The sequence below is a fragment of the Suillus fuscotomentosus genome (assembly GCF_016647785.1).
Source record: "Suillus fuscotomentosus strain FC203 chromosome Unknown F5891scaffold_310, whole genome shotgun sequence".
Classification (NCBI taxonomy): Eukaryota; Fungi; Basidiomycota; class Agaricomycetes; order Boletales; family Suillaceae; genus Suillus; species Suillus fuscotomentosus.
This window is the reverse complement of record NW_024539822.1, coordinates 1-27291: the sequence shown is the minus strand read 5'-3', so window position 1 is coordinate 27291 and position 27291 is coordinate 1. Positions and strand designations below refer to the sequence as shown.

Here is a 27291-nt window from a genome sequence, read left to right as displayed (position 1 = left end):
CCAAAGACGCCCGCTGGAGAGACCCCAGTCGTCACCCCAGCTGAACCATCGCCCGTTATTCTCGCCAACGCCCAAGCAACTCTTAACAACCAGCTGGTCACCCTTTACGCATCTCTCCCTGCACGGACGGCATTAATCATTTTCACCGGCCACTCGGATCCCCGACGGATGGCCAGCCTAAATGCCAGGAAATCGGCATTCGAGTCTGCTATTAGGAGCGGGAAGAAGGCCGAAGACATCGATAAGGCAGATTGGTGGACAGCTAGTGAAGGGCGTGAACTCGAGGAGGAAGTGGAGAAGGCGAAGAGGGGATTGTTGTTTTTGGGAGTCAAGTGAAGTGCAAAGAATAGGTTTGTTGGACTTGCATCTTGTTGCTGTCTCTTGGTGGTTTTTCCTGTGCATATATCTCCACTCTTGCATATTTCATCTTGTGGTTTTATGGTTCATTCGTCCCAGTCCAAACCAAGCACTCCTTCCTTTCCTCCTCGCACAGCGGTTTCCACGGCTTCTGCAAGTTGTCTCAGTGTCCTGGTGTCTTCATCTAACTCTTGAGGTCCCAATAGGTCGTTCTTGAGCTGCCTAGTGTCAACTCCAAGGGCGCGATGTAAGGCATCCTCTCTATCTGCACCTCTGAGCTTGTCTATGGAAGTGAGGAGCTCTGGTAGACGAGGATTCAACTCCAGCACGCGACGCACAGCAGCGGAAGTAGCTAACAGGCGGACAAAAGGTTGAATACAGGAAGGAAAAGTTGTTGAATGGACATACCGATGGCTTCGTATTGGTGAACTTGTAGCGGCCTTGGGTCATCACGTTTCAATGGGTCGGGATATGCTGATTCTTCGGGTACGTAGGGCCAATTGAGAGAAGTGAGAGGGCGTAGCGGCTTCGGATCGTCGACCGTCTCTTCTGCGGATGAAGGCGGTACTACTGATCCTCTGTTTGAGCAACTGTCGGGGTCTAGATGAAAGGAAGGAAATGTACCTTCGTGAGTCACGGCTGAAGTTTCAGCAGAGCCGCAAGATTCTGTAGGGTGACTTTTCGGATGAGATTTATCTGGCGTGTGTTTTTGTTATACCTTTATGTCGTTTGTAGCACGCAACGGAGCAGCTGAAGATGGATATGAGCAAACACTTTGAAACGCGATGACACAAGGTAAACATACTAGACAGTTGCTCTGCATTTTGAGCATGTATATTTTGATTCGTTTTCATTGCAGATATGGCAAGATCGAGGGGGCATCGTCGAAGTGGACTGTCAAGTAGACTTCAGACAGTTTCAATTTAATACCGCGTGGCACGTGACCACTGCATCCCTCGGATGTTTTACTCCGTTGAGTTTTGGACGAATTCAGCCTGCTCGTTCTTAAGCTGCAGTAGCAGCGTCATTTTTGTTTCATTCTTCGACTGCAACTGAAACAACTTTTCAAGGATGTCCGAAGATATGGCATATGTCGGAAGCGGGAGGTCAATCGATATCGAGCTTGGGGGACAAGAAGTCATCACAATCGATCTTGACAACCTCGATCCGAACCCGGAAGATGTATTGGATCTTTTGAAGGAGGGACAGTGTAGAGTGTCTGTGTGGACAAAGCTAGCTGGCGAATACTGGAGAAGGGGCTACCTAGCAGCAGCTGAAAGAATAGCTCATTCCGCTATCGAATGTACGTCTCCTAGCTTAAGTTCGTCATATAATTTACCTGAACAATTCCACAGCGTTACAAGCAAACGGAACGACAGCTTCATCTCCTCCAATATACGCTCTTCTTGCAAATATCCAGATAGCTCATGCTCAAAAGGCCCCCAAATTGGTGCTTTCAGAAGCTCGTGAGCTCCGTTAATTTCAGCTTTAGATGTCACTGACATGTCGTAGGCGAGGATAAACTGACGAATGTGCGTCCAAAAGAAGAATATTACCGCGAAGCTGCTCAGTATCTCAACACTGGCGAGAGGGCTGCTGCAGAAGGTGGTGAGGGTGTAGGCGGAACTTTGGCATTCTTGACTCGAGGTACTGCGTTTACCTCGTTTAGTCTCCCACTAGCTTATCACGCTCTACAGGGATACAACAACTCGCGACGAGGTCTATGGATGATGCCATGCGTTCCTTCGAGGGTGTACTTGCTGAGAAACCCACTAATGTTGTGGCCCTCCTCGGCAAAGTAGGTCTATTACCTTATGATTCTAGGTAGCTGGTAACATCTTTGCATCAGGCTCGAATTCTCTATGCTCGAAGGAGTTATCCTCAAGCGCTCAAACTATTTCAACAAGTTCTGCAACTCAACCCGCACTGCATCCCTGACCCACGCATTGGTATCGGATTGTGTCTATGGGCAATGGACTATAAATCGAAAGCGAAAGCGGCATGGCAGCGAAGTTTAGAAGTTGTAAGCCCTGGCTCTAAGTGTGGGGTTGCATCACATGGCTCAACGCATTCCGTAGAACCCGACAGATTGGCCGGCGCTGCTTTTGCTCGGGCTCGAGTCCATTAACGCGAGTAAGACCGAAAATCTCAGCGAGCAAGATCGTGCACAAGCGTTCCTTGCCGGCACAAAATTCATAGAGAAGGCTTTCAATGCCAATCAAAAGAGCGCTGCCGCTGCCAATGCCCTATGTGAACTTTTCCTCAGGAAGGGTAGCTACAAACGAGTATGTTATTTTTCGTTTCCCTCAGAGAGAGCGCACTTCATACTGTGTCATTAGGCATTGAAACTTGCGGAGCGCACCATTCAGTTCGCTGATACTCTTACGCTACTAACAGAGGGAAACCTCAGAGCTGCTCGGGTGCTACATGCAGAGGGCTCTCTCAAAGAAGCCACTAAATATTACACGACAGCCACAGATGGCCAACCAAAACACGTTTTAGGCGCCATTGGCATGGCACAAATGCAGATCCAGAACGGTAAGCTGACTCGAGAGAAGTAGAAAAGGTAACTCATTCCAGTTTCAGATGAGATAGCTGCAGCGATCCATACCCTTGATCTTCTTCTGCAGCCTCCAAATCCTCAGCGTTCTGTTGAAGCAATGGTTATGCTCGCTTCCCTCCGCGCACACCCCCGTCCAGGAGTTTCGAGCTCGGACTACGCTCAAGAAAAAGCTAAAGCCCGTGAACTATTCGATCGTGCTATCAAAACTCTCGAGCAAGATGATTCGCGTACATCCAATGGTCACATCCCGCAGCACACAGCCAGTTATATCAACGATGACTTGGATATGCATATTGAGATCGCACGACTTTGGCAAGAAGAGAGTCTCGACAGGACAACGCGGGCCCTCAAGGAGGCGCTGAGGCTTAGCGAGGCAAACGAACAGGTCGACCCACGGCTGCTCAATAATATGGGCGCCCTTCAGCATATGGAAGGCAACCTAGCAGAGGCGCGGGCCTTGTATGAAGAATCACTCACTAAAGCAGCTAGCCTGGGCCCGGACGGAGAGGGAATGTCAACATCGATGTTATACAACCTCGCGCGGGTGTACGAAGACAGCGGCGACATTACAATGGCGAAGGAAGCATATGACAAGCTCTTAACAAGACATCCGGAGTATGTCGACGGTGAGTGCAGGTAAACAGTACTTGTATCTCTATCTGATTGTTCTCCAGCCAAGGTTCGACAAGCGCAAATGCTAGCTGATCTCAATCAATCAAACGATGCACACGATCTCTTAAAACAAGCCATGGCATCGCAAAACAACAACCTCAATCTCCGCGCGTTCTACACCTACTTCCTCATCCAAAGTAATTTCCCGAAACCTGCAAAAGATTTCGTCTTTGCTACCCTCAAAGATCACGACAAGCATGATGTCTATTCATTATGCGCCGCTGGCTGGATTCAATATCATCAAAGCCGGGAAAGTCGAGATCTGAGTCCGAAAGGCTTGGAAGAGCGGAGACGTGGTTTCCAGCGCTCTGCTGAGTTCTATGACAAAGCATTGCTCTTGGATCCGCTCTGTGCTTTTGCTGCTCAAGGACTGGCCATTGTGACCGCGGAGGATGCCCTAGGGAGCTTTGGAGGCGGTCCAGCTACTTCTGGTGGAGATGATCCACAAAAGCGAATGAGGAATGCAAGAGACGCCCTCGATATCTTTGCCAAGATAAGGGAGTCCCTCAACGATGGCAGCGTGTACCTGAACATGGGACATTGTTACTATGCTCGAGACGAGTTTGATCGTGCTATTGAGAGTGTGAGTCTTCCATAGTCTATTTCACTATTTTGCAGTGGGATTGACGTGCATATGCACTAGTATGAGACAGCATCTGTACGATTTTACAGCGGCCATAACGTTTCTGTGCTCCTATGTTTGTGTCGAACATGGTATGCCAAGGCTAGCAAGGATCAGTCCTTTGTTGCTATGAGTACAGCGCTCAAATATGCACAAAAGGTACGATCAAACTTACATCTTCTCACTTCCATTGGGACTGATTTTTAATAGGCCCTCCACTTACAACCGAGCGACAAGGCTATCCTGTACAATATCGCCATGGTTCAGCAAAAAGCTGCAGAACTACTCTTTGGCCTGAGCCCGTCGAAGCGTACCCTGAAAGATCTGGAGTGGGCAATATTGCAGGCTGGACATGCGCAACGGTGAGATCATTTCGTCAACAGTATCTTGGCTCGATTAAAGAGTATCATTAGATTATTCGCTTCTCTTGCCGCAGACTCTGCCTCTGTCGTACCCTACAGTCGTGATATCGCAGACCAACGTAGGAAATACGGTGAAAGCATGCTGAGACGAGGAGACGAGCATCTAGCAACACAAAAGGAGTTTGAAGCTGAAGCGCAGGCGAAACTCGTGGCTGCTAGGCTGAGGAGACAAATGGAGAAGGAGAAACTGGAGGCTATTGAGGTATGCGCTTTCTTTTTTTTTTCACGTTCTGTCTCTGAGCTACTTCCGCAGCAAGAAAGAGTCGAGGAACACCGCCGGCAAGCGGAAAAGCTTGCAGAAGAGCGTCGTAAGGCGAGGGAACAAGCTCAGGAATGGACAAGAGAGGTTCAAATGGAGAGCGATGAAGAGCGTGAACGGAAATCTAAGAGGGCCGCTAGGAAGGTCAAAGTCGAAGGGGAGAGTGGAGACGAAGGGGCTGAACCTAAGAAGAAGAAGAGAAGCGGAGGCAAGCTCAAAAAAGCTATTGATCAGGATGTCGACAACGAGCAGCTCTTCAGCGATGATGAAGTCGACAGCAAACCAGCAAAGAAGGTACGACGTTCTGATCTAGTTTAACTGCGAAGATACTGAGCTTATCGAACCAGCGTGTCCCGAAAAAACGGGTCGTCAGAGATGACGAAGATCAAGACGCTGTTGGAGGACCACGCAAAAAGCAATAGTACGTCAGGAATCTAGGTCTTCTGAGCTTTTTGCTAATCCTTCTCGCCAGTAAAAGCAAGGAAATTCTATCGGACACGGACGATGAGGAGATGTCATGATACCGGTAGATTTCTGAGTATTATCTATGTTACTTTCGTTCGCGTTGGGCTCCTGTCGTATCACCCTCGCCATTTTTGTTTGATGTTCGGAATTGCTCCGTATAAATATATGTTGTACCATGCTGATCCGAAGCGAACGCCTATGTTCTATGTTGTAGCTCAGGAGAGCCGTAAATATAGGTGTAGCTATGTATGTTAGTGCTTACATAATTTATTCTTATTACTGCTGGCACCCGAACTTTCCTAACAGTTCTCCCTATCACTATGCGACGATTGTTCACTCCGTCATGATTCGAAGAACGCCAAATATGCATACGACACCCGAGTACTTGAGTCGCCATAAGGAGCAAGTTTTACAATTTCAAACTGCACTCCAACTCAGATATAACGGAGCATCGTCAGACATTGCACTATCTGCTCGCTGTTATGTAACTTGAACAGCTTGAAACAATTAACCCATCGCTGATAATATCTGAGGTAGCTTAGTTTATCATGAAAGGTTCTGCTCACATAAATTTGTGCCATGACCATTCCTCCAGACCAATCAGAACTCCTGAGTTCTCCAATGCTAGTATAAAAGCAAGCAGTCCTCCCACTGTGTCCCTCCATCCTCAGAGTTAGCATTCGAGATAATCCTAGCAGATTTTTCACCCTCACAACAATGCATTTCCCCTTCCTTGCCGTTATCGTTGCTCTAACAGCGGCATGTACGGCTGTCAGTGCACAGTGCGACCAATCGAACCAACCTTGCCAAGTTGACGGGGACTGTTGTACTCCCATGAAATGTTTGCCGCCGCCTGTACATGTGAGTATGATCAGTTTTGTTGTGTATCCAGGATTCAACAACACGACTGGCCCTCACGCTATGTAATTTAGGGTGGCAAGTCTTTATGCGGACTTCCTATAATGAAGTAGCGGCCAGAGTAACACGTCCCGACAGTGAGTTATGTTTCTGCTTTAGCTTTGGTGCTGTGGTTGAACGTTGAACGCTGATGTGTAGCACATAGCTCGAGGTCAGTCACTTCTGCACCACTTTCAATGCTGTTTGCACAATGTATTTTGTAGGGGACCTTTGAGCTTATACGGGATGGGCAGTGTTTATAGCATGTAGCTCGGATGTAATGACATAGTTCCTTATGTCCTTCCTTCGCCGTCTATCGACGGTTTGCCTGGATGGTCACCAGGCTAGGAGAAGATACCATTCGATTTACAGTTGCAACAAATATCGACGGACAGTAGGTTTCTGGGTTGAGTTTTGTGAATTCCAAACAGACGTGTATGGACTCTTAATTATAAACATCACCCGACGATCAAGAACGCTTGGCGTACCGGTAAAGTAGCTTCTATATTATTCCTTGACATTGAAGGGGCGTTCCCAAACGCCGTCACGGATCGTCTAGTACATAACATGCGCAAACGCAAACTCCCCGTCGAAATCGCCACATTCACGGAACGCATGTTAACGGATCGAAAAACACAACTCAAGTTCAACGACGCAACCTCCGATTGGATCACCATACGAAACGGCATCGGCCAAGGAGATCCCCTTTCAATGATAGCTTACTTGATTTATAACGCTGACCTCCTAGATGTAGCTAACCCGAAAAACAAAGAATCGGCGCTAGCGTTTGTTGACGACACAGCCTACATCGCGATCGGATCGACATTTGAAGAAACCCACGAAACCCTCAAAAAGATGATGGAAAGGCCGAATGGCGCTCTACAGTGGGCAAGAGACCATAACTCACGCTTCGAGGTCGGAAAGTTCGCCCTTATAGACTTCACTCGTAGCAAATCTCGACATCGCCCCCCGCTAACTATTCAATCCACCACCATTACGCCATCCGAACATCATCGCTTCCTGGGTCTCATCGTCGACCAAGAATTAACATGGAAGCACCATGTGAACCACGCTATCGCCAAAGGTACAGAGTATGTTCTACAGATCCGTCGACTATCAAGACCCACGAACGGAATATCCGCAAAGCTCATGCGCCAGCTCTACCTCACAGTAGCAGTACCGAAATTCTCGTACGGAGCGGACCTATGGTTCAGACCCATCTATACCGAAAACTCGACAAACGAACAACGCGGATCCATTGGTACGGCCGAAAGGCTAGCAAGAGTACAACAGATAGCCACATTAAGTATCACCGGGGCGATGAGAACTACCGCTACTGATATCCTAGACGCTCATTCGAACCTGTTACCCACCGCCCTCCTCCTTCAGAAAATATGCCACCGAGCGGCACTTCGACTAGCCACGCTCCCTCAACGTCATCCCCTTCACTCGCATCTGAAACACATAGCTAAGCATTATAGTATCAAGCGACACCGGTCATCTCTTCACAACTTAATAGCCACTTACCATATTTTCCCAGATAACGTCGAAACCCTAGACCCCATTCGCCACTCCAACGCACAGCATCGCAACAGTTACAACACCCACATAACGATCAAGGAGAAAGACGCCATCAAGGAGCAGCACGAGCTAACAGACGACATCCAGATCTTTTCAGATGGATCAGGCTATAAGGGCGGAATAGGTGCCGCAGCAACGCTCCTACGAAACGGACAGGAACCACGCACCATCAAGTACTATCTCGGACCAGCCAAAACCCACACCGTCTATGAAGCCGAGGTCGTCGGACTAACCCTTGCAGCCAAACTCCTCGCCACAGAACCTAACGTCACCTACCCCGCCTCTATCTTTATCGACAACCGGGCAGCTATACTATCGGGAGAAAGCCACAACACGAAACCAGGAAGCTACCTGGTAGAACACTTCCGCGGTATGACGCGCATGTTAGCTAAGAAACGACGAGAACAAGGACGCAATTTCGCCCTCACCGTCAGGTGGATTCCAGGGCACAAGGGGGTCATAGGAAATGAGATGGTGGACGTGGCAGCGAAGGAAGCTGCAGAAGGAGCAAGCAGCGCGAGGAATAGACTCCCGGTATACCTCCAAGATAAAACGCTACCGGATAGCGTGTCGGCGCTGAAACAATGGCATCAAGACGCCCTGAACAAACGATGGAGCGAAGAATGGAAAAACTCACCCCACTACACAAGAGCAAAGATCATTGACCCCAGCATGCCGTCGAACCGCTACCTCAAACTTGTATCATCCCTCCCCAGACGCCAAACCAGTATCTACACCCAGCTTCGAACACGCCACATTCCTTTGAACCATCATCTCTTTCGTATTGGAAAAGCCGACTCCCCGCACTGCCCCATATGCCCAGGAATGGATGAAACGATATTCCACTACCTTTTTGATTGTCCGCAGTACACCCGTGAACGGCACATTTTCTCCAACGCCCTCAGACGCAAAGCATCCTCTATCGAATACATCCTTACGTCAGATAACGCCACCACGCCTCTCATGAGATTCATAAACAGTTCAGGACGCTTCAAGACCACGTTCGGTGAGATCACGACTAGCTAACAAGTAACAACTCACGCACACGTACCCAAACAGATACCACACACTCAAAATCCACATACAAAACCACGCCACGACACTCAACGAAAACACCTGTATCATACACATGTACAACCACCACCTCATGAAGTAACGAAGGGAAGGACATTCGCCGGACGAAGGTCGCTGTAGGAAAAGAGGACAGAAGGAAGGATGAGAAGGATGAAAGTAACGAAGACGACAATGAAACAACAACGAAACAAACATAAAAAATGGACAATACCCCGCACTCAACACCCAAATACCCCATATCCCACACTCCCACCTTACCTATGCCTCACACCACTGCCATTCCCCTCGTACAAAATCGGCATCGGCCTTTGCCCGACACTACGCCGACAGAGTACGCGTTAGCTCCCATCACGCGAAAGTATACATACAACTACGATTAGACCAGTCGGGAGTAAACCCCCCGCACTCGAATAGGGTTATGTCCAACATAGGGTCTTCGACCCCAATGGACAATAAATTTGATTTAAAAAAAAAAAAAAAAAAAAACATCACCCGAAACTTCCAGCATAATTGCATACGAACTGCTCGAGGGTATCCTGTTAAATGTGGCTGGTGCAGAGATAGTTAGAGCGTCTGCGAAGATGTGCCGCAATAGCCATGGGGTGAACCACCCTTTTGACGAAAAGACCATAAATATTCGCAAATCAGAAAAAGTATCATGACGATCTTCCAGTCATCTTTCACTTCTGGTTGGCCGACTCTGAAAGCGTTGTATTTTCTTTGAAACGGTCAACAATAATGATTCATATGAAAATTTATATCTTTCACCACTCCGACAGAGCCAACCCCCCCTTTCACGGTAGGAAAAAGGATTCGCATCTGGTAAAGATTGAGCATGGGGCAAGCAGAGATAAGACACGACGCTATTGGCATCTGTGACTTGCCTGAAGATTCTGATACTCCTCGTTATGTGATGGAGCGATAAAACCTGTGCAATCCCGAAGGACAAACTCAGTGACGTCTAAGTGATCGAACGGCACCTCTTCAGTAGAGCTACCACCAGTCGATGTCCTCTGATATTGCGAAGCGTACGACACCATCCTTCGAGTAAGGTCGAACATAGACATGCTCTCAGAATAGTACTTGGAGAAAGCGGAAATGGATCGGACCATTTGAAAGGCCAAATAAAGATACGGAGATGCACGTGGCGCTTGGTGTGCACAGCACTGTGAAGCTGTGGAGAGAACACGCGGATAACGAATACATGCCTTGGTAGGCAACATATACCAACACTTGCGCAGCCCTCTCGACCCCAAAAGCAAACATCCACCATCTCAGCTACCAGCCCGCCCCTCTCGTTCTTGCGCGGAGTGAATCTGTCCCAAGTGGGATTTTGCCGTGAGTGATACTGTGGTTGGGAGTAGGAAAAGCTGAAGTGAGGAAAAGATACGACCACTCACCGGCCAGTATCGAGGGGTATCTCCTGGATACGTCGTCCCGAAGCTGTCTGTGAGCCAGGACAGAACTCGCCTGGGTAGAACCTCTCGTGAGCAATCCCTCTGGACATTTCTATTGACATGCCAAAGTCAGGCGAAAGCACATAGGGCAGTGAAACCACCCACTATTTATACACCCACAGGACAACTCATTCTGAGGCAACGATCTGCTCTCACGCATATAGTCCACGATTCCCTTGATCGAGATCCCCGAGCGTCCATCATGTCTTCTACTGCCGCTAAAATGAAAAAGGCGTCAGCAGTAACCCCCTGCAAGACGATCCGAGGCCATACTAAGCCAGTTACAGGCGTTGCACACCTTCCCGGTGGACAGCGCATCATCACATGTTCCCACGACAGGTCACTTCGACTATGGGACCTAAAGAGCGGTGTACAAATAGGGGGCGAATGGCGAGATCAAGGGGATGAGGCAGGAATAAGGACCATGGTATTGTCCCCGAATGGCAAGACTATTGCCAGCGGAAGCCAGGACGGGACAGTAAGGTTGTGGGATATCGAGACGAGGAAGGTCGTCGTCAAATGGAAAGGACACACTGCTTTTGTGCAGTCAGTGTGTTGGAGTCCAAATGGTGGGCGAGTTGTGAGCGGATCAAACGACGGGACGGCAAGAGTGTGGGATGTGGAGAGCAGCAAACCTGTCGAGGGTCTGAATCCAATCAAGACAGGACACAGGTCGGTGTGCGCGGTGATATACTCACCCGAGGCATCAATGATTGCCACAGGAGGATACGATGCAGGAATGAAAATCTGGGACGCGAAGACGGGCGAGCTGCTGTCCACGATCAAACTCGATCAAACAGTTTGGAGCTTGACCTGGACATCGGATGAAAAGAAGCTTATCGCCGGGTTTGGGTTTGGGTTTGACGACTTGATTAGAATATTCGACACTGCCACATGGCAGGAGATCGCTGTTCTGAAGGGTCACACATCTGTGGTCTACTCCCTCACTTTATTTCCCAACAACCGCCTCCTTGCGAGTACATCTTGGGATAATACAGCACGTCTCTGGAACCTTGACACAAACCTCCAAATCGGGCCACCTCTTCAACACAAAAATTACGTCACTTGTGCGGCCTTCTCCACTGACAGAAAGCTGCTATCCACTGCAGGTTGGAATGATGAAGATGTGTATGTATGGGACATTCAAGCCATCCTCAGAACAGCTGGCCTAGAAGATCTCCTGTCCATACCTGATGTGAGTGCCAACTTGACTCCCACTCGCTATCTCATTCCCGATGGCTATCAGGCACAAAAATCAGAACTCAAAAACAATGTATGTATCATCTTGTGACTTTTCAAGAATGAAACACGCTAATATCCCACACGCACAAGCTATCAGATGTACCCTGTGTCTTTTCCTGACCTTGATATCGATCCTGATGTCAACATTCCAGGCCAATGCTACGCGACGTCCGCCTATCCGTCCAGCCCCACGTCGAGTGCCACAAGGCTTTTTTGATGATGTACAATACAGCGGTCCCGTGAGTTACCACCATTTACCTGCACACGTTATTCTGATTTTCATATTTTCAGTCCTCCACTACACACCCTGATCCACCTCTGCATCGCCTCCGTAATGCTTTTGCACTATCCTGGGGATCACATCCACGTGCGCTTCTCGCTGGCATTCCCTCACTCTTCCACCGTTCCCCACCCAACACCGATGAACCAAACGAACCTCAGCAACGTCCACGGGGACCTGGTACCTCCTCTCGTCGCAGTCCTCCTGTTGTCGACGTCCCTGCACTAGATGACAAGAAGGTATGTCGTTTAGGGGATGTGTTATCAATAGCTGGCGTCTCAAGTTTTATATGCAGGCATTGTATGTTTCTCGACGGCCGGAACGAGCTGGCGACAAAGCAAAACGCGTCGACACCTCCAAATGGTGGGCTCGTGTTGTGTTGTTCCTTTGCTGTGCGTCTCCGTCCAACGACGCCGGTCACTGATTGTGTTACAACATGCACGATCACATTCATATTGATATCCTCCTTTTGTTGTATTTCAGCGTTTTTCTGTTCTCATTAAAGACAATCATCGATGCCTCGCACTCTAATTTCTGTGTATAGTGACAGGTCGATTTGCACGCCAGTTGGCGAGGACTGTCTCGCTTGGAGGAGCTCAGTATGACTTTATCCCACAAATTTATCCAGTACATTTCATACACGTGCTTAATGTTATACGGACATGCTTCTCTGAAGAATGTGAGACGCTCTACTCGCCCATTCACTAGTCCAATGTCCAAAGGGGTCAATCGTCCTGCAGATTTGATTCCTTTTCAACATGAGGAGTTCGCTCGTTTTCGGCCGAGTCAGAATTAGGTCTAAGGTCAAGTTGAAGTTCGGAATCGCTGTATAAATATATGTTGTATCATGCTGATCCGAAGCGAACGCCTATCTTCTATGTTGTAGCTCAGGAGAAAAGCGAGGCGTCGTAATATAGATGTAGCTGTTTTCTGTCCTTACGTGAGTGCTTTTATGCTTATTACTGCCAGCAGCCCTCGTCGACAAAACCAACCCGATCAGAGACCCATGGGAAGGTAACTCGTGCTTTTTTTCGAACATTGCGGGGATCTAAGGTTATAACACTTACCGTTAGAGGATGTCCACAGGATGCTTGACAGATTATTTGCGGCCATGAAGAAAGCCCTGACCATCGCGGTGCCTTGGAGAATATGGCAACTAGGACGAGCGTATGTAAGAAATATGCAGAGGCACCTGTGACTCCCGCATAAGGACAGTAATAATAGGCGATAACACATAGGGTTCGCACCTGTAAGACGAGGCAAAATCAGCGTGTCAGAGCCTCCTTCTATATTGTTTGAATAAAGAGGAACTTTATACTGCTAGGACGTAGGTAGCACTGTACTACCACCGGCATGTCGGCAATGCTGTGACGTGTTCCCGGCACCGGCTAATAATATCCGAATGTTCGTGCTCGCTGTGTCGTACGATGAGCTCACGTATCTCATGATGATGTGAACGTATTGAAGGCGCGTTTCGACGCATGGCATTCAAGTAAGTATCACGTACGTGTATCAGTACAATAGCATATGTAAACTAGACTCGGACTATACTAACTCTCATCGTCAGTATTGCCATGAAGTTCAAGCTGCGAGAAATCATCAGCAATGCGTAGGACATCTTGAAGACTCCTTGATACTTCCTCTGCTACTTCCTCTTCCTCTTCCTCGCCATCCAAATCATCTTGGGTGTCTGAATCTACGGATGCACCTTTATCTAACGGCATGTGTTCTGTAAGTAGCGCTGATGGGATCCACGCGTTTGGTGTGCTGGCGCTGTCCCCGAGACTGGTGTTAATGCTGGCACCTGGTGTTATTATCCCGCTGAAACCACTGAGCCTAGATATATTGTAGAGCCGGTTCAAATGCTGTGAGTTGAATCGTCCTCGAATATTTCGATGTAACACAACCTGATGGGCAAGAGCCGGGTTTGCATCCTTCAATTGATCTTCGCACCTCCGCAGATAAATGTCCTCATCTTGTATATATGTCGCTAGGCGTCGTGTCTCGATATTCAAGCGTTGTATCTCCTCACGTGCCCGACACATTTTGAAGTATAGGTCCATCGCGCTACGAGCACCGGGTGATGACCAAGGATGTCGAGACACGTCTGCACGCGTGTCATGTAGCAGATCGAAGTCTGCGAGAAATGCGTACTCCACAACATCTTCCCACTTGAGAGTCTGGCGTGGGGGGTACATCGAGCTGGCGATGGAGTTGTACGTGTTTAGAGCAGATCGGATAGCGACAGAACGAGTCTGTAGTGCTTTAGCTATATGCTTCCTTAGTTTATAGCCTTATGTAGTATTAGAATTAGCGTTGCAAACAAGATATCCCGAAAACTCACCTGTGCCTGCCCGATTCATCTTCGTCAGCTCAAATATGCGTGCCACAATTAATCCTTCGAGGCGATCCAGTGCACGCTGGTATTTCTGGTTTGCAACGAGTCTTCCAACTTTCTGCCATTGTGGATCTTCGGGAGTCCAGCGTTTCTCGACCTCAAGCTTGCACTCGAGTGCTTGAACGACTTTAATGTGCCTCTCATAATCCTCCAGGGTGTGCCGTCGCGCAGTTTCGGCTTTCTGGGTGTTTTTTGCCTGCACATCATACGAGGCAGCCTCCAGGTGAGATGAGCCCTGGAAAGCTGACATTGCAGCGTCCAGAGCCTCCCTATGCAAATGTTGTGTCAGCGAGTGCAAGGCCCGTACCTCGGAAACTGAACTCACTTGCTCGCAGTAAGACTCGTCAACTTTTGCCAATATTCCATCTGCAACGTTTCGTCCTCAGGTTCTCGCGTCAGACTTTGTAGATATACCTTCTCTTCCTCCAGCCATTGCTCGAAAACAGTCTCATCCGGGATTTTGAGATCTCGTATAAGCGTTGGAAGGGTCGCATTACCATCATTCAAGATAGCAAGTGCCTGCTTGTAGTTGCTGTATAAAAAATCGGCTACGAAAATTATGTCAGCACGTGATCACGTCTTACAATGAACAGCTTACAAAGATTGGTGTATACTTCGAAGTTGTCGTTGTGCTCGAAATAGGCGTCAATGGCCTGTTGTCGATGGAATACACTTGCATAACGTAGTGTGGACGCTAGGGAATTAGATTTAGAAAATGTCCGTTCGCACGTTTCCAGGTCCTCGAGTCCTAAACCTTTGATGTAAGTAGTAAGTGAGAAAAGCTGGCACAATCGCCTGTGCGCATGCCCATGGAAGGCACCAACGAGACAAGTGTGTTGCAGTGAGCGTGCGAGAGGTCCAATGGAACTGTTGTCAAGTGTCGTCTTGAACTGACAACCTATATCGTATCCACCACCCAATTGTTTCCCGAACACGTCCATCAATTTTGACACGACAGCCAGAGGATACTTCACACTATTGAGACAGTTATTAATTTAAAAAATAGCATACAACAGACATTACTTACAGCTCACCGCTCTGCACCATGTCTGCGATGACGAGAGAAAACCCATGGCGACAGACGGCCACAAATATACCAGTCTCGTCATAGATACCCCAAGCCTTCTTCGTCTTGGTGTCGTCCATGTTTTTCCATCGCCCGGCGCAGGAGTTATCTGTAGGCTCGTTTTCTACAATAATATTATCCACAGCGGTGGTGTCCGATATGTCCGAAGCGAACTGGTTGACAAATGTGTGGGGTAGGTAGCGGTCACTGGTGAGTTGCTGACCTGTAGGAAGTTCAGAGGATGGACCTAGAGACTCGCCATCATGATCTAAAGACCGTCGGAGCACTCGTTTCAAGGAATCATTGCCATCCATCGCGTATAGTAGCTTGAATGTTAGATCTTCTTCGTCCACTAACTCATACGTGCAAGCAGGGCACACATGTTTAAGACGCCAATCCGGCGAGTCACGGCAAAGTGATTTGGCCACCATTGCCGCCACGCAACGTCGTACCTGGAGGTACAGGTCAAATGCAATGGAGAATTGGCGTGATAGGTGCCTATGAAATTCGGCCTAGATGAATTCAGTGCCAGGCATGTACATAGAATAAAGTAAAGAATGTACTTACCCCCTGTAAATCACACAGCGACTTGACAAAGGCCTGAATGGAAAGGTGAGGACTTCGAAGATGTACGATATGGTAAAACTCGAGGACTTCCGTCGTTATCCCCACCATCGGTGATGTAGGTGAACAAGGCAAAATGCCTTGACGAATGAGAGCTGAGGCGATGGTGCGGTCGGTAGTCAGTATTTGGAGCGTCACTTTCTCAGCGCCTGTAGAAGCGCCCACACATGCCGTCACTAATTAGTATGTAATAACTTCCAATCAAACCAATCACTCACAAAACACATCTACCACGCTCATTGTCCATTGTCCACAGGTGGTATCGTTCTCGAGGTGTGTGTCTTCACAGCGCAGTTGGTCAAAAAGCCTGTGAAGCCTACCTTATATTTGGCCAGGCTCCATTCAAGATACGCGTCAGTCATCGCCGGCATTTGCTCAGCGAACGCTTGGTTCCTGTGCAGGATTCGGTCATGACGACTACAATTATCGACGCATCGTACACGATCCTTTCTGTTTAAAAAGGTGTGTGTCAGTTATTAACTCTCAAATGATAATGCTCACTTGTTCCAACAGTCTCCTAAAACACCTCTGACAAGGTCGCTGAACTCGCCTCCAGCGTGGCTGATGGGCAGTGGCTCTGTGCCGTTCAAGACATCGTCAAAATCATCGTCCTGCCATCCCGCATCATCCTCGATATTGGGACAGCTGACATCTCTCATAGCTTCCAGTGCTCGTCGCTCATCAAGGCTCATTGCTATAAACGAGGTTAGTTTTTTGCTTGTTTAATTGGCTTGTGTACTGAGGCTTGCCTTGTAGACGTATTTGCCGTCGCTCATTGGAAGTCGCCGCCTGCTGAACCAGTTCCCGGTGCTTGAACACCTTCGACACAGACCTGACGGGCAGCCCGTTCTTGTCTCTGGAGGACCCAATATGCCAGAATCGATCGCTGACCTGCACCAAACCGGTTCGGTGCATGGACGACCAATACTCTCTCATGAGTCAAATACCCTGAAATACCACTATGAAACCCTTTTCCCTTTTATCTGAAGTTGGACTGAGGCTAAGGGAATATTTTTTGCTTTTCTTTTTATTTTTTCAAGTTTATATGCCAGCAGCCTGAATATTTTAGTACATTTAATTCTGCGATGATTTTTGCTTAGTCAGCCATGGTGATGACCCAGACAAAATCCCACACATGTCAGGTGACTGTGAAAAATATTTCCCACATATGTTGTCCTGGAAAAACATTAGTAAACCCCTAAATACTAGGCTCGCGTCATTCTCACCCTTCAAACAAAGCAAAGCAAAGACAGCCACGCACAGGATTCATATCATGTGACACTTCTTACTCTCCTTCTGGATTTGTCATCAGGGGTTGGACAGGTCACATGACTTAGCAAATACCCAATGACTCACTATGACTCCCTCTGAATATATGACTCACTATGACTCACTCTAGATACTTACTATGACTCACTATGACTCACCTTGCACATATGACTCATTATGACTCTTGATGACTCTTGAATACACTAGTAGCACAGCCACATTTATGTGTATATAATGACCTCAGTTTTTGAAATAAAAAAAGCAGATACCAGCAGGTAGTAGGGTGTTTCTCAGCCCAACTAACACTAAGTTGTGAAGTAAGGTGTGATAAGTGTCAGTACCAGTGTCAAGAACTGTTTCAAGACTGAGAGGAACACTCTCAAGAGACAGTAATACTGCAAGCTCATCATACTGAACGACCCGCTGTGAGCTCACTGTGTGCAACAACCAGCAAGCAAGGTACAGCCACACTTTTATTCTGATTTCTATTATTCTTTTTCTTTTCTTTTACTTTCACTGACCTTTGGTGTTCTTTGTCCAAAAATACTGATCCAAAATATTCGTTTGTCTCTACGTCCACCTAAGACTCAGTAGTAGCATAGTGGGGAGACTTTAGGAATTGATAGTGAAGCTTGACCTCACTCATCTGAGTAGTGATACTGAGCCAAGATATTCTGTGCCTGCTAGGCTTTAGCCGTTGAAGAGGGGACTTGGTAGTAAACCCAAGGACGTCCGTTCCTAAGTCTGTTTGAATACTCAAAGAAGAGTTCCTTGACAGCAGGTTCAATATTGAGCTAAGAGTTCTACAATAAAGCATTTTGACTAGTCTTGACCTTTGATTCTACCTGTTCTGTGCTGAGGGGGTTTATCATTGTAATTCTGCACCATTTCTTTGGAGTATAGTTGGTACAAGGCACTGTTGTTGAAAGGGAACTTGAGGAAGAAACCCATATATTCTTTTGGTCATTGCCATACTGTCGGGCTGACCATTGTTTGTTTGTTTTCCTGTCAAGTCCAAAGATTGGATTGACCATCGTATGATCTTGCAGAAGTATCCTTAGCTGAACATACCTTGGGTAGTATACAACTAGCCACCCACGAACGACCACGTTATCAGTCATTGGTATTTGTCTGAATCACTGACCGTGGAGATATTTGTTTTATAGGTGTTTATCTATAGATCATCTATCTAAGAAGACATCGCAGGGAGAGATTTGTCCGAATCCGCCGCTGGTGTGCTCGCATTATCTACAGCCCTCTAGTGTTGGTAAGGTTTTGTGCTTTTCAATTCACGTGACTGATTATCGGTACGTACTACAGTGTCTATTCGACCTGATCACAAAGTTGGGGAAAATGCTATGGGAGAATGCACTTCTCAATGCGCAAAAGGTGCAATGACATCTATGTTTTTGTAGCCTATGTTGACTTTGGCGATGCATAGGTGACCGAACTCAATCCTTCGTCTCACGTTGGATACCAGTTGACACATGCAGCGCTGCATGGTGCGCAACATTATGATGCAGCTATCGAAGCCTTCAAAATCATGTTGTCCAAGTTGGACGATTCTCCCGAAGTGCGGATGCAAGGTAAGCCTTGGGACACTCTTGCATAATCTCGAAACACCTATCTCGTTTTGCAGACAATTCCTCCATGCAACACTGACCCCTAGATCTAAATTATTTAGTTTGAATTGCGAGTGCTACCCGTAGTAGACTGAATAAATACTTTGTCTCTTACTCCTGCTGTGATATCATGAGTCCGTAAATGTGTTGAATATGTCTGTATTGTGTAGCACCTAAGGCCTAAGTAGTTGAACAATGAATTGTTTAATCGCTGTACTAGCGAACAGCGTCAGTGTGACATCCGAGTTCGTGCAATAACAACTACTTGAATCACCATCGTAATCGTAAATGACACTCATAACACTTTGTTTCGGCTTCGGCTCATGTATTGTATGTCAGGTTCTTGCTATTGAAGCATCCTGTTTGTTCAAAAATTCATAATATGGTGTTGTTCAGGATGCCGGGGATTCGAAGACACATGTTCGCTATGAGTTCGCTATGAATTCGCTATCCGTTTGCTATCCGTTCGCTATCCATTCAATATCTGTAGGTTTTATGTTCATCCATTGCATTCACTTGGGTACTCGAAGGGCTTCTACATTGTAAAAATCCTAGTGATGTACTGTATCTAGTTTGACTTCGAAGAATTTTACCTCTGAAAGGACTAAAACTAGTAAGTCGTACAGTAGGATGGCATCGTACTTAAGGCGCTCCCTGCAATATGAGCAGTGTGTGTGCACGACATCCCGAATACTTTCCAGTAGCATCCTCCCATCCATAGCTCGTTGTGCGACTTGATCAAAGAATAAAGTAGTGGCCCATTCTCCCTTTGCGCGAGAGCATGCAAGTTCTGTATCAAACACTTCATTCCACATGGTGCTTTCTGACCCCCAGTCCTTCTGCCATTGTCCAACGAGGATTTCAAGTGCTTGCAGTGTTGGAACATCACAAGAGCATGGTAGATCGTTGTCCATGCTGAGGATACTGTCATCATGATCGAACTGATCATGACTGTCCGATGGATCGTTGTCCATGCTGAGGACACTGTCGTCATGATTAAACTGACCATAACCGTTGTGCGATGGGGGTGAACCGATGGCCACAATATCTTCGCCGTCTGATGGGGGTGATCCGATGGCAGCCATGCCTTCGTCATCGAATGGGCTGTCAACGTGAGACTGGATTCCTTTTTTCCTATTGATCGATTAGTACCGAATTCAAATGAAAGATAAATGTTTACTTACTTGAGATTTGCTCTATTGCTGCCAGGATTCACATAAGTAAATGAAATTGAGAATGGATATAGGCTCACCGAGCTGTGCGAACACACGCCTTCGCATTTTGAGAGTCTCGAACACTGAAGGAAGGTAAGTAAGGTTCTCTGTGAGTTGAGTACGTCGACTTACCCTGGCTTGGCGAGCCAACGTTGTGTGGCCATGCGCTGCCTCGAGGAAGGACTGCAGGATCTGCTCCGACGACCCTTGAATTTGGTGTTAGAAAAACCACTCAGATGTTGGCGTTTGAGCTTACCATGCTGGCAAAAGGATGGAACGAAAGACGAACCTCCGAGACATCGATAATCGATAACATATGCCTTAGCAACATGAAAATTACAGGTGCCAGCAGGATTACCGCTGTCTGGTCACCGGTGATGATCGACAAGTTTGACAGTATCTGTCGTAGTTTCAAGGTACCGTGTGCGTTGTGTGCGGAAGTATAATACTCATTCTCAATTACTATATTAGGCAATCGTTGTTGGTCCAAATATTATGTACGTCTGCCAAGCTTAGCCTTCGCCATGGCGTGTCTCATCTTGTGAGTGGCTTACATTCATATTGCTCTCACTGATTAACTGACTCGCAACTCATACCAGGTTCAACTCAAAGATACCATGGTGTCTGGCTGTTGTTCTGCACATCATGACCCATTGTTGTGAGGCTCCAACGAACCTTGCTGATCAGACCACAATCACGAACATATGGTCAATTTCGTGGATCAGCTCGGAATATACCTCGACAATATATCACCAGCTTGAGCTCTGCGGATCAGCTCGAATATACCTCAACGAATATATCGCCAGCTTGACGAGGGAAGTGACTCGATCTCTGTGAGTGGATCTCTGGTGCGGTGCTCAATGCTTATGTTTTATATTCCAGTGGTGTTTGCAGTTGCAGCTCAAAATTCAGCAGACAGGGACATGAGGCATGCAGTAAAGGTACGTCTCGTCAGTATCACATTCTACCGCCTCATGTGGCCTTAGCGGTTTCATATCAATGTTGCAATAACTCTGTAGCAACGCACATGTCGCGTGACGTGTTGTTTGTTTGCATCATCCGTGCCAATAGACACATACCGTCAAATTTTGTAGGCACATCTGCACACCAGCAATTCTTCACCACACCGACTACCATGAGCTATATCTACTATGCTAATGACTGCGAAGGTGACAGCAATTTCACCAATACCACCTCTACCAGATACTTCCCAGATCTCCTGACTGAAAGTGAAGATCCCGATGATGAGTTTCTCTCGATCAACGAGATCGATTGGGACAACCCAGCACTCTACACCATGCCGCTTACGAGCGACGAGATAGCAGCTCTCACGTCCAATACTACAGCCACCAACAACACACCACAGCTCCCTACCCCCTCATTAGTCACAAACTCGCACCCCGATCTCCCTGCTACCCCACCAGTCACAACTTCAAACTCGCCCCCTGATATTCCTCCTGGTGAACCTTCTGAAACACACTCCCTCAGTCATGAGAGTTCAGAGCCCCTGCGCCAGGCTAATTCATCCAGCTGGGCAGCACGGAACCCAACACACCCTATCATCCTCCTCGTACACCACCGCCCTCGACTCACAGATGCACAGAAGGCTTCTCGCAAGATCAAGAGGGACCAAAAGATTGAGAGAATGAAGCGCTTACACGATGCCGTCGCTGGATATCTGGACAACAGAAAACGAAGATTGAAGCACTGTCACGGGCTCACAACGTCACTCCGAAGCAAATTAACAATATCATTGGGAGTCAGACACACTATCGCACATCACGCAAGAGTCAATTAATCAATGCCCTTGTTCACGCCAAGGCAATGGAGGTGAACGTAGGTGAGTCGAATGAGTTTTTAGTTCTTGATGATATTGGGCTACTTATCTATGTTGATTAGATCTACCTGCAGGCTCTAGATACAGTTTGGCGGAGCTCGCGACATGGTCGCAAATGACCCTCAAACAAAAGTTTGACAAAGGACGAAAAGGCCGCTCACATCATGGCCCTCGAGGAGTATCGTGAAAAGAAGGTAGTCAGTATTCGAGCGAACAATTTGGCAGCTGCACGGGATGTTCTCGTCACGACAGAGAGGATTGTCAAGGAGGTGAGTTTGCTTTCATCTCGACTACAATAAACTGACTCTTTTTGAAGCTCGATGACTTGCAATTCGCACTGGCATCTATGCAACATTGTCATTGTCCGCAGTCACATTAACACACGACTCAAAGTGCCATGCACGGCACGGATAACTCAGAGGATTTTTGGGAGGATGTGTACGAGCACCCCATGGCTGACTTTCTCAGGCAATACGAGCAATGGGCTTGTACCCAGAATCAAAGTAAGTCTTAGTTCACACTGTCTTTTTATCTTGTTCATTGTCCCATAGATCTCAATGAATGTGATTCCTTAGAGGCACAGAAACAGGTACGGAAATTGATTATTGGGGCCTGGGTGAGCAACAACATTGTCTGTGTGCGCTGTCCCCATCTAACATCATCTCCAGTCTCAATCACCGGCAAAAAGGACATAGTTATGAACTACACCAACTACGAAACAGCTATCGTCGAAGCCTATGGGGTGCACCTTGTAGGATGGCCTGAAGGTGTCGACTTTATCAGCCCGTCGAACATTGGCACAGTAGGTGACATTCGCAGGCTTCGGGATGCACTCAAGACTAGAATGTGCTCTTGGACCACTCTGTCACCAGCGGAAGTCAAGGCTCACACCGCTGAACTCGATGCACGCTGGTCAGCTGGGGAGGTGGTTCACAAGCCACGAAAAAAGTGTTCGGACGCTGGAGTAGCTCGGAAGCGCAAGGTTCTGCCCACATCAAACAAGAATAATCGAAAATCATCAAAGAGGGCGAAGGAGGCCCCTGCTCGGCTTCGGGAAGCCCCAAAAAGTGCTGAATTTGTAGAGTCATCTGACGAGGAGGAGGAGGAGGAGGAGGAGGAGGAGGATGAATAATGATATTACATAGCCTTACTTACTTTATGGACACAGAGGGTTTATGTATGTATGTGATACTTACTTGAATGCCATGCATCGAAACGCGCCTCCAATACGTTCACATCATCATGAGATACGTGAGCTCATCGTACGACACAGCGAGCACGAACATTCGGATATTATTAGCCAGTGCCGGGAACACGTCACAGCATTGCCGACATGCCAGTGGTAGTACAGTGCTACCTACATCCTAGCAGTATAAAGTTCCTCTTTATTCAAACAATATAGAAGGAGGCTCTGACACACTGATTTTGCCTCGTCTTACAGGTGCGAACCCTATGTGTTATCGCCTATTATTACTGTCCTTATGCGGGAGTCACAGGTGCTAAGCAGATGGCCTGTTACTGTAATTTCCTTATTTGGACAATGCACATTTAGCTTATTGTTGTGTGCGTTCAAGTTATTGTTTTTACAATGTGATACTTGTCGCTTGCCACGTTGACAATGGTCGATATTTAATGGGATCCTTCGTGGACCGATCCCTTTGTCTCTGGTGGACCGAACCATATTTGCTCCTAGAGAGGTGTCACTCATAATTCTGTTAATCCCCGCTTGGCTTCGTTTTTCACCTTTCACAGTTGTGCAACAGTGCACGACTTTCCCTACCGTCACTCTTTCTTTCACGACCAACAGCACCATTAGAGCCAACGAAATGCAGAATTCCTTCATCATCATCCGAGCCGTATTTTTCAGTAAGTATACGATATCAGTAAATGTGATTCAGCCAGATAACATCGACGCAGCCCTCATCCTTTATTTCAATTTGCTAGCAACTATATTTGCAGGGTGGAATATCATGTCCTCTACTTCTTCTGGGATGCCAGGTGTGTTGTCTAGTATGGCGGTGATGATCTCGACTGACATGTTTGTAGCGCCTGGTGCATCAGCATTCCTTGTCGTAAACGCTGCCCTCATATTCGCTTTTACAATCCTGTATGTATCGTGTTGTTGACCTTACACAATCCCCTGACTTTTCTCATTAGAGCATATTCGGCGGAGGTTATATGCCCGAAAGCGAGGCCTTCCCATGTTAGATTTGAGTGTGGCTGGACTGTACTGATGGGCGTGCTTCAGCTAGGTAAGCTATCGCTGGCAATAGCATCTAAGATCTATGCCTCCTCTAACCACACTATCATTGGAATTTGAAGCTGCCAGCATTTATGTCACGACTGCTCGTTCCCCAGCGTTTTGTCAATCGCAATGTAAATATGGTTGATCAGTGATTTGTTGCGTAACTGACTTCCTTTGTTCTTTTAGCCACGTGGACTATCTGCGCATCTGCAGCACTACTTACGCCGATCAGCTGGTTAGCTACGTCCATCAGTATGTCATCATTAATCATAACTCATGGCTAGCATTAGTACTGATGATGTGACAATAGTGCTCGTGTATTGTGTTACGTTATGCGTAATGGCAGCAACTCATGTCCATTTCTTGCCTGCCCTTTGGAAAATGCCTGTGAACGCGGTTCCTTGGTTCAACCTCGCTGATTCGATACCTGTCTCTCTTCCCTCACGCCCATTATCGGAAATCTCATCGTCCACTTGGGCTGAAAGCGGCAGTTCTTGCAGCATCTCCAAATACATTGTGGACACTTGGGAAAGGCTTCATAGAGTCGAAGGACGTGTCGTCGAACCCTCGAAGCCTATCCTGTTTTCCCGCAATTGTCCGTCCATCGATTCTACTCGACCGGCTTGGGCGAAGCAACTTGAACTTCAGACTCGGCGTGGTGTGGACCAACCTTTTTTGACACAACGCTTGTCGCCGTTCAGCAGCCCTCCAAAGGTACCCCTGCCACCTCCAAAAGCTTGTGCCAGACAGGTGTCAGGTTCGAATGATTCCAAGTATTCTGGGACTTTTGTAGATTTGCAGCTGGGTAAAAAACATCCTGCTCAACTTTGACGCCACCGACACCCACCATTTTTCCGAAGAGGATTGCAGATCCTGATCTGCCCATCCCACGACCACGATTGTCTGAGTGGATACCCGCGAGCGTGGCCAATTTTCACGCCGAACTCTAATGTCCCCTTTTTGATCACCATCCTTGCACTTAAATCATTTTTTTGTCCCAATCAACATATCCAATTGTATCCCGTACCATATTTAGCTTTCACTCGGACTTTAGGTATCACCACCAATGCTGTATTAAATATCCACCGTCGTAATGCAGTTGTAAAATTTTGAATACCTCAGTCTGGACTAGTGACTTTCCAAGGATAGGTGACAGAAAGCATGTGTTATGAGATCAGCTTCGGCTCAAAACTCGGCTCCTTCGGATCCGCCCGTCTCCAACCAGGCTACCCGGCCCCGTAACTTGCGATTTTCCTCGCGAGCCTTTGCGAGTGCGATTGTGGTGCCCTCGAGCTGCCTTTTGGTCTCTTCGAGTTCCTCTGCAGTTTCTTCCCCTAGTTCCGCAGCTCCTACGGCAATGCCTGTTGGAAAGGTCGTGAGACGAGACGGGAGAAATGGGTCTAACTTGAAATTACCTCCAACAAGCTTTACTAACCGCCACAAACGAAGAATGATCAGCAGACCAGCCAATTCGCGTTGGCGTCCTTTGAGGACAAATTCGAGTATGAAAGTCGTGATGATAATTGCGGCATCAAACAGATGCAAAGTCGAATGCGGAACATCTGAGAATGGGTTGTAGAAGCGGATTCCAAAGGTCCAGAGGGCAACTGGTATTTCAATAAGAAAGAGCGTGGTTATGGCAAGGGATATGGTGGCCAGAACTTCGAGCCATGCAGGGCCCTCATCTAGCGGGGTGCAAGAATCGGACAAAACGGTGAATCCGAGATCAGCGAGGACACAAGTAGCATCAATCACAATCTACAGCAGTGCTGCACGTCAACAAGAAGCGACAATATTTGACAGCGGCTGCTCACCGATGTAATAATGAGTGTATGGAATGGCCGGGACTCTAAAATGCGCGAAATGTTCTCGCGCCAGACGTCTAAAGTCCCCTTGGGCGGCTCTGTGGGCGCACCATCCTCACCATACGGGACTGTGAGGAGAGGCTGTTGTTCTCCTGGACCGGACATGATGGTTTGGAGTCAATTGTGCCTCGCACTGCTTAGCGTTTTCTACTTTGCCTGTTACGGAAGTTCGTCCCTATTACAGCTGTTTGCAGAACGCTAAGCCGAAAAGAATATAAATATCGGCAAGAAAATATTCAACTTCCGACGGCCAATCAATCACGGAACAGAACGTTTCAAAGTCTACAGCAGCTTGAGCTTGTTAGATATCAAGGATCCAATGATCCGTTGTTACACTGGGCATCAGTAAACAATCAATATTTCAATGCGATACATTGAAGACGTAACAGGAGACTGGCAAGGTCCGGTTTGTGCAGATCGACCCTGCATCCTCGACAACCCTGATGTAAAAGTTAACGTTGAAAGACGGTAGTCATTTGATCTGTATTCATAGAGTTCTACGTTGACCATGGGGGTTAACAAGTTGTCACAGTACGAGAAGCTTGGGTGAGGATATGCTAAGATTAGTATCAATAATATATGTCCCTGAGCTCAATTGTAGAGATTACCTAATAATTCTACATATCCTATTACATCAGTAGCGTAGTCAGCCAATTAAAACTCGTTTATCGTTTATCGGACATTGAAATTCAAACATCGTTGTTGTGTGCAGCGCTTACAGTACTTACATAAGTTATTAATAATACACTGCTTTGGGGCCTGGGACTTCCACTACGGCGCCCTACCTAACACTTACTCAAAAAGGCACCACCCCCCCTTCGAATTCACTACTTCAGCGACCACTAATCATGAGGCAGTGTCTCTAGGACCGACCGTCACTGGCAGGGTGCGCTGAAAACTCGAGGCTGGCACTGCATACCACTTAGGCGACTAAATTTATCATGCTACTTCCCAGGAACACACTAGTTACTGCGGTATTAAATAACACACCGTGACACAGTCCTTGACTAAAAATGCAGCTGCGCACAGGCGGGGCTTGTCCCATCCCTCAGGGTGTCCGTCTGGTACTGACACAGTCTGTGACTGCGCCGAATTAATTTTGCTTCATCGTGACCACGTTTTGCTATTTCCTTTCTTCTTTCCTATATTACATTCAACTTCTTCATCTTTCGATTTCGCTGACTACGTCAGTCCCCCCTTTTAATGGCTTCAAATACTTCCTGGAACACGTTTCGGAAATTTCGTCGCATTGTTCTTGGT

The 27291-nt window shown here is 47.4% G+C and overlaps 7 protein-coding genes across 7 annotated transcripts; 4 read left to right on the top strand and 3 right to left on the bottom strand.

Moving 5' to 3' along the window:
* Positions 1-13342: 13342 nt before the first annotated feature.
* On the bottom strand, positions 13343-16671 carry F5891DRAFT_1232838 (uncharacterized protein; the record flags this gene model as incomplete). The annotated part of the gene is made up of 9 exons (XM_041369597.1): positions 13343-14184; positions 14236-14558; positions 14615-14837; positions 14888-15264; positions 15317-15867; positions 15923-16128; positions 16198-16246; positions 16300-16429; positions 16481-16671. 9 exons carry the CDS (start codon positions 16669-16671, stop codon positions 13442-13444), a joined length of 2793 nt encoding a protein of 930 aa, XP_041216436.1. The 3' UTR covers positions 13343-13441.
* Positions 16672-18601: 1930 nt separating this feature from the next.
* On the top strand, positions 18602-18910 carry F5891DRAFT_1201575 (uncharacterized protein; the record flags this gene model as incomplete). The annotated part of the gene is made up of 3 exons (XM_041368905.1): positions 18602-18637; positions 18690-18834; positions 18888-18910. 3 exons carry the CDS (start codon positions 18602-18604, stop codon positions 18908-18910), a joined length of 204 nt encoding a protein of 67 aa, XP_041216435.1.
* Positions 18911-19421: 511 nt separating this feature from the next.
* Positions 19422-20415, bottom strand: F5891DRAFT_1201574 (uncharacterized protein; the record flags this gene model as incomplete). The annotated part of the gene is made up of 5 exons (XM_041368904.1): positions 19422-20004; positions 20055-20072; positions 20123-20167; positions 20217-20290; positions 20341-20415. 5 exons carry the CDS (start codon positions 20413-20415, stop codon positions 19422-19424), a joined length of 795 nt encoding a protein of 264 aa, XP_041216434.1.
* Positions 20416-20608: 193 nt separating this feature from the next.
* On the top strand, positions 20609-22108 carry F5891DRAFT_989457 (uncharacterized protein; the record flags this gene model as incomplete). The annotated part of the gene is made up of 6 exons (XM_041378063.1): positions 20609-20625; positions 20684-20917; positions 20979-21025; positions 21179-21750; positions 21774-21924; positions 21984-22108. 6 exons carry the CDS (start codon positions 20609-20611, stop codon positions 22106-22108), a joined length of 1146 nt encoding a protein of 381 aa, XP_041216433.1.
* Positions 22109-22618: 510 nt separating this feature from the next.
* F5891DRAFT_969400 (uncharacterized protein) lies at positions 22619-23053 on the top strand (the record flags this gene model as incomplete). The annotated part of the gene is made up of 1 exon (XM_041376321.1): positions 22619-23053. The coding sequence occupies one exon, from the start codon at positions 22619-22621 to the stop codon at positions 23051-23053; it is 435 nt and encodes a 144-aa protein (XP_041216432.1).
* An 838-nt stretch (positions 23054-23891) lies between these two features.
* F5891DRAFT_1201572 (uncharacterized protein) lies at positions 23892-25116 on the top strand (the record flags this gene model as incomplete). The annotated part of the gene is made up of 7 exons (XM_041368903.1): positions 23892-23919; positions 23968-24028; positions 24079-24173; positions 24244-24297; positions 24353-24418; positions 24477-24955; positions 25027-25116. The coding sequence occupies 7 exons, from the start codon at positions 23892-23894 to the stop codon at positions 25114-25116; spliced, it is 873 nt and encodes a 290-aa protein (XP_041216431.1).
* Positions 25117-25351: 235 nt separating this feature from the next.
* On the bottom strand, positions 25352-26136 carry F5891DRAFT_1232837 (uncharacterized protein; the record flags this gene model as incomplete). Its single annotated transcript, XM_041369596.1, has 3 exons — positions 25352-25527; positions 25582-25924; positions 25981-26136. 3 exons carry the CDS (start codon positions 26134-26136, stop codon positions 25352-25354), a joined length of 675 nt encoding a protein of 224 aa, XP_041216430.1.
* Positions 26137-27291: the final 1155 nt, after the last annotated feature.